General features: G+C 61.6%; 1 protein-coding gene across 1 annotated transcript in view; it reads left to right on the forward strand.

Annotated features, from left to right (window-relative positions):
- DIS3L2 (DIS3 like 3'-5' exoribonuclease 2) overlaps window positions 1–7002 on the forward strand; it is a 349227-nt gene that overhangs the window by 338185 nt on the left and 4040 nt on the right. The window contains exons 16-17 of the mRNA XM_021690362.2: window positions 3151–3334; window positions 3944–4030. Of these exons, the coding sequence (XP_021546037.2) occupies window positions 3151–3334; window positions 3944–4030 (271 nt within the window). The remainder of the gene's footprint in view (window positions 1–3150; window positions 3335–3943; window positions 4031–7002) is intronic.

Raw genomic sequence — 7002 nt, forward strand, 5'->3', positions numbered from 1 at the left:
CCTCCTCCCCCCCCCCCCCAGTGTGTGGTTTTTCCCTCCCCCCCCCCCCCCCCCCCCCCCCCCCCGCTGGTATAAGAAGGATTTTAAGAACAGGTTGTGGGGAAACGGTCCCCGCAGCTATCCTAGAACACTAATGAGCCGTGGCAACACCCAGGGAGTCGGCCTTATTGCTCCGCCACCTCCCATTTTGGTGACATTGACAGTTTTCTGGGATGAATGCTTGATATCAGCAAACTCTCCTGGAGAGAATGCCGCAGGCTCCCCTCTCACGTCCTGCCCCCTGTCCTGAGGGAGGAGCTGAGACACTCTGGGAGAAATGGAGCCCCCCGGGGAGGCACGAGGGACCTGTCCAAGGTCAGCCTCTGCATCTCAAGCTTCGCCGGACTTCTCTAGGTTATAGGAGCGCATTGGCTGTTCTCCCACCAGCTTCAGGCGCTCGTGGGAGTGTACTGGGGGCCCAGGGGGGTCCAAGTAATGGAGAAGCAGCTTGACCGTGGTCCGTTATCACTGCCTGGGGCTCTGGGCATCAGCCCCACCCTCCCCATCCCTTTCTTCCTATTCCGTCCTTACTTGAGAACCTGAGAGATGTGGCGGGAGAGCCCCTGCAGGAACTGGGAGCAGGAGTGCGGCTCCAGCCGGGGAGGCACCCCATGCATTCAGTTCCTTTGACCCGTGGGGACAGGCTAGAATGCCACAGCCCCGCCGGCTGCTCTAGCTGGCCCAGCACTCCCTCGCTGGCAGCCTGACCGCAACCCTGCTATGGGGTCATGCTGCCCCCTGCTGGCCACACTAGCAAAACACAGCCCAGGGTCAGTCCCCAAGCTATACAGGTGTTAATTAGTCGCCCAAGCTTGCAGCTGGGCTGGAGACTGCAGGGCTCCCAGTAACAGACCATGGGCGCCCTGCCCACAAGGATTCTCAGACTGTGTGGGCAGACAGGTCTAGAACCGCCTGGCACACAGTAATGTTCATGGAGTGAACAGACAGATGAACGAAGGTGTGCATCTGGAGCGTTCAGGTGATGACGGCATCTGGTATCTGACCGAGAATAGACAGCAGAGTAAATCAGACATTTATTGAGCAGGGATTGAGACTCCTCTTGGGTTGACAAGATCTAAAGAGGAAAACCAAGTATGAAGAGTCCAACAGTGCTAAACTGCGACACAGGTGACCGCAGAACAGCCTGGCTCTTGCCGCCAGGTGGCTCATTGGCAATTAAGGACCCAGGGGGTGATGGAGACAGCCTTCAGCCTGGGCCTTCAGGGAAGGCGAGGGAAAGGCAGGTAAGGGGGGGCCAATGGCAGGGATGAAACTCAGCAGGGCCTGGACGGTGGGCATCCTCCAGGATGCCCTTATAACCTGTGATATTCGCATTGGTCTCCACGACCGCCCTGTGGAGCAGGTGCTGCTACCCCTACTCTACATTTGAGAGAAAGGGGGGGTCACAAGAGGTCCCGGAGTCATGCCTGTTCCTACAGCAAGAACACAGAGCCGGGATTCAGACCTCCACTTAGGAGACGGTGGCCGGGTTCCAGTGCCTGAACTCCGAGGTTTCTCAGCAGGAAGGGTTGTGCACGAGGACAGATTGGGAGGCAGAGGAAGGCAGAACGGTCACTGCAATGGCTATGAGCACACAGTAGGGGACAAAGAAACTCCTCCTTCCACACCTAGGGTTTCCTGCGTGGTACAGGGCCCAGCGGAGGCCTGACGCTGGCGTCCTACGCCCCACAACAGGCCAGCCCAAAGTCAGGCCCACAGAGGAGGGGCTACTTCTCCCAAGGCCCATACCTGGCCCCAGTCCCTCCGATGGTGCCACCACCAGAGGGCCATTCCTGCAGCCCTTCCTCCTCGTAGAGAGGGCTTCTGGGAGAGAGAGATGTGTTCTCGGGACAGCTTGGCAGACCAGAGCCACACTCCTGCCATGGCAGGCCCAGTCTGGGGGGAGGAGGGGCTCTGTCAGCTCGTGCTTGTCCGTCTCCCCCACCCCATCACGGGCTGCTTTTCTTTCCAAGAGTTTGGCGTGGTGACGAGGCTAACCCTAAAGCACCACCTGTACCTCCAGGGAGAGGCAGTTCACCTCGGGCCTCCGGCTGCTTGCTGGCAGGGCTACGGGAGCTCACTCCCTGACCCCTTCTGGCTCCATTGCAAGAAGCACAGACTTGACGTGCAGCTTGGGGTCCAGAATAAAGGCAGGGAGAGTGGTCCCTGAACTGGGCAAGGCTGTCCCCATACAGGGCACCCTGGCCACGATGGCAGCAGCGTGCCCAAGCCCCCTATCAGGGGCTTCTGCTCTCATGCTTGTGTGTGATCTGCTCATCTTCCCACCGGAGCCCTGGGTGGGGGAAGCAGCACATGGCCTCCTGCCCCAGATTTGGGGGGTGGGGGTGCCGACCTCAGGGCTGTGCAATCCAGCTTCCCACTTTGCCTGACTCCTCAGTCTTGGCACATTTCTTTCCTCCGCCATCAGGCCCCGCTCCTCTCCCCTCTCCCTGGGTCCTGGGGGTAATTTTGTCTCTCCACTCGAAGCCATATCTACCCATACTTATTGATTCTAATTGCACGCGAGGGCAGCAACACTCAAGTGTTCAATCCTAAGAGGTTAACTGAGATTTGAACACCTCGACAGCACATTTACCTCGCCCCAGGTTGTGTGATTCCTCTTGCTGTCTGTGACCCTCCTGCTCATCCTCAGAAACCCTCCTCTCCTCCGGAAGAGAAGGGAGCCCTGGGTCTGCTGACCACCTTCTACGCACCCCCAGGAAGCGTTCCGAGTTCTCTTGGCAGGCCTGGGCATCTTACAGCTGGGGACGCCCCTTGGTGTCCTGGGAGGCGAGTCATTCAGCAGACAGCTTTATTGAGCACCTTCTCTTTGTCAGGCAGGGTGCTGGGGTGCCAAGCACAGGGGCCACGGCAGAGAAGAAGACAGATGCCACCCCCCCAGGACAATGGGGAGGTGGTGCACAAGCTACTGAGGAGTTAGCGCAAAGAGGGGCATGAGCAAGGGGGATGAGATTGGGTGGCAGGAGGGCGTCTCTGGGCTGAGACCGAAGGGCACGAGAGAGCCAGCCTGCAGGTAGCCTGGGCAAGAACAGGCAGCGGCAGCCCTGACCCCTGCTGGATCCCCCCCACCCCACCCCACCCCCACTGCAGGCTCGTGGAGGAGTTTATGCTCCTGGCCAACATGGCAGTGGCCCACAAGACGCACCGCACCTTCCCTGAGCGTGCCCTGCTGCGCCGGCACCCCCCACCCCAGACCAAGATGCTCAATGACCTCGTGGAATTCTGCGAACAGATGGGGCTGCCCATGGACTTCAGCTCTGCCGGGGCCCTCAATGTGAGTGCTGGGAGTGCAGAGGAAGGGGGAGGCCCTGGGGAGAGGAGGCCTCCTAGTCACAGAGGCCCTGGCCATGGGCCATGCTCCCCACCAGGACCAGGCCGAGGGAAAGCCACTCTACAGTCCTCCATGGGCAGGGATCCTGCGGCCAGAGCTGGGCTGGGATGGACTGGGCCCAGAAACTTTCAGTAGGGGGCTGAGATGATTGGAAGCCCGAGAATGTTTTAATGGTAAGTGGTGTCAAGTGCTCCCTTCCTGGAACTAAGCCTTGTGGGGCGCAGGCCTGAGCTCTGATCCCCCGGAAGGGAGGCTGTTCCCATCTGGGCTTTTAAGCCTGGGGTAGGCAGAGAGATGCTTTAGGTCAGACAACTGGAAACCAGTCTCTCTGTCCAGCCAATAAGACGTGGAAGGGCTGACGTCAGAGCCACGGCCCAGTGTGGGACACCGGCTGGGGGCTGCTGGCCTCCGCACTCCACCATGGCTTTCTGAGCAGGGTGGAGCCCCTCAGCATACCCTTCCTCCCCAGAGCCAGGTCTCAGATGGTCAGAAGGTGACAGGGGCCTCAGAGCCTGCCCCAGCTTGACTGCCTATCACACGGTTTGCTTCTAGAAAAGTCTGACCAAAACATTTGGAGATGACAAGTACTCACTGGCCCGGAAGGAAGTGCTCACCAACATGTGCTCCCGGCCCATGCAGGTAAGGAGGGGCCTGGTCCCCCAACCTACCCCTTCTCCCAGGAGCATCCCTGACCTCCACACGCAGAGGACCTAAGGGGAGGGGTCGGGAGGACAGCCCCAGGCATTACCTAGGACAAGTGAGCCCTGAGCTCCTGAGCCCGATCTGCCTCCTACACAGTCCTACACAGACTTGCCTGCCTTACCTGCTCAAGGATGGTTTCTATGGGGCCGTTAAAGGGCCCAGTCTGAGCCCCGCTGCCCCCTGCATGGCCTCTGGGGCTCTGTTTCCTAGCTGAAGGCCGGGAGTCATCCCAGGCACACACCAAGCCTTCGGTGCCCAGTCTCCGCAGACCAGACCAGCTCGGGGAAGGAATGGGGCTAGTTAGCAACTCAGTTGGATGGGCACCCTGGAGGGAGGAGATTATCTGTCTCCCATAGCAGCCTGCCCAGAGGAGAAGTCATCAGCCCCCACCATGCCTTGTGGACCCCAGGCAGAGAAGTTTCCCTCTTGCTAGCTGGTAGGAGAGGAGTTAGGCGGTGGGCCTGTCGCAGGCAGTGTGACGGGCGGGCAGCCTGGGAGGTAGACAATGAACTTGCTTCTAGCAGCATGTCTCAGCCCTCTGAGGCTGAGCTTCAGCCCCTGCAGGCCCCAGCATCTTGGGAAGGAGCCACCCCACTGGCCTGTCAGGTCAGCAGGATCTGCAGATACTAATGGGGCCAGCTCTGGGCCCCATTCTGGCCAGGGGGCAGTGACAGACCATTTTTCAGGGGCTCAGTCACTCTGCAGATTCAATCCGTTCACAAGAACCGGGTCACCTCAGCTAGCCACAGCCAATTTATTTCCTGACACTCATATTTTCTGCCAGGAATGGAGCCATCGGGGCCCTTTTGGGTCTGGCTGTCTTTACCCTGTCCCTGGTCACAAGCGTCTGCCCCCACCAAGCACCTTTAAAGCACGCCACACAGAGGGGCAGGTGTGCCTGTGGCCAAGGGACTCGATGTCACTCTGCCCTCTAGTTACTCTGAGACACGGTCGCTCCTGGGTCTCAGCAACTGCCTGTTGACTGTGCCAGGCAGGGCCAGTTGGGCTCCTGTTCCCTGCCCCCTGCCTCTGGAAGTGTCTGGAACTGTCCATCTCAAAGGTCAAACTAGCCCTGGAGCTCTGTGGAAAGGAGCTCTCCTCTCCTGAGTCACCCAGAGCCTGAAAAAGAGTGGACTTCTGGCCTTGCCTGCCAGTGAGTGACCTTCAGGGCTGGCCTTTGTATGGGGAGCTGATGACAGGGGGTTATGGAGTTTCTGTGGTGCCCCTGAGAGCTAGGACGGGGACAGGGGACCAGGCAGCGGCGGCAATAATGAGCACAAACGTCCTAAGGAAGCAGCTGAAACAGGACACCTGGGACTTTGCTGTCCCAGAAAAGCCACAGTCCCCACCCATCCCACCCCACCCAGAGGCACCTTCCCAGCCAGGAAGGGGGCGAGGGCCTCTGTGCTCCTCACCCCAGCTCATGTGGGGAACCGGGCCACCACCACTGAGAACAACGCCCAAACGTGGCTCGGCGTGGAGGCTGCCCCCTCCCCCGTCCCCCGGTGACTTGCCCCGGACATAACCCAGGCTGCAGCAGGAGCTGGGAGGCGGCCTCGGGGAGCTGAGCAGGTCATCACCAGCTGCGCCCTGATTCCTGGCCCGACACACACGGTAACCGGAGCCGGCTGTCCACTTGGCCGAGCGCACAGGCAGCAAGGGGAGCGAGCGAGTGAACACCCAAGGGTGTGACTTTGGCCCTCAGTGAGGAACCTGTTCACTTGCTCCTCGCCGCGTGCTTGAGTCCCAGCCCCGAGAGCTCGGGGGCCACAGGGCAGGCAGCTGCAGGGACTGTGGCCAAACCACCCACACAGCAGAACCACCAAGGCCTGGAGAAACTCGGCCTCTCTTCGTGTACCCCGGTCCTCACTCCTCCCCTGCAGAGGGGCCTCTTGAACTCAGACCTCTGAGTCTTGGTGCCAGGACGGCTTGTCAGGGACGAGGGCTGAGGCTGGCGGCTGGTGAGCCTCTCCCTCCCTTGGCTGGCGCGGGGTTGCCGGTAGGGGGCCCTGGAGGTGCCAGGGTGCCAGCATGGCCTTCCACGGGACCGGGATCAGGGCTGGAAGGCATGAGGTCGGTCACCACCAAAGACTAGGCCTGGGCCACAGAGGAGGGAGCCAGGCGCCCACTGCCCATGTCCCTGGAGGTGGGTACCAGGCATCCCGCGCCTTCTCTTCTATGGGCCGTTCTGGCCGGGTGGCGGTGGCGGCGGACTCCGCGTCCTCACAGAGCCCTGTGGCCGCCCTGGCTTCCGCTTGTGCCTCCACAGCGTGTCCGCAGGCCCAGTCTGGCTGGCCACAGGCCGCCTCCCCTCCTCCCATCCCATGGAGCAGACCAGAGCCGCTCCCTGCTTGTGGCTGGCAGTAACCGCCCCTAAAACGATAGCAGCAGGCCGAGCTCCTCCCCAGCTGCCCTCAGACTTCAGCCCGTGGTCCGCCCTCCCCAAGGGCTCCGGGGCCGGCCCCACCAGGCTCTGAGGGAGGGGGCCCTCCGGCAGCTGGAGGTTTCCCCGCACCCCTGTGCCCACAGAGGCGGGGTGGGCCCCTTGCGGTGCTTTCTGGCTGTTCTCGGTGCTGCCGCCACGAGGGGTCTGCACAACCTGGGGCAAGGCCCACATTTGTCTTCAGCGGGACAGGGGCGTGGATGCGCCGTGGCTGGGCGCAGCCCCATGGCAGCCCCTGGGTCCCCTTACAGAGAATGGCCCCTGGCCTTCTCAGGCCCGTGGTCAGCCACCTGTGACCTGGTGGGTCAGTCCACTCCAAAGCAGCCCATCCCGAGCCTCCGAGTGTCACAGCCTGGCAGGGCAAACCCAGCCGTGGCCTGGCTCGGCCTGGCTCTAAGACCCCCCCCCCCCCCCCCCCCCCCCCCCCCCCCTTCTCCGGGGGGGGTGCGGGCCGGAACGGACGTCC

This window comes from Neomonachus schauinslandi, chromosome 3 (assembly GCF_002201575.2).
Source record: "Neomonachus schauinslandi chromosome 3, ASM220157v2, whole genome shotgun sequence".
NCBI classification, from domain to species: Eukaryota; Metazoa; Chordata; class Mammalia; order Carnivora; family Phocidae; genus Neomonachus; species Neomonachus schauinslandi.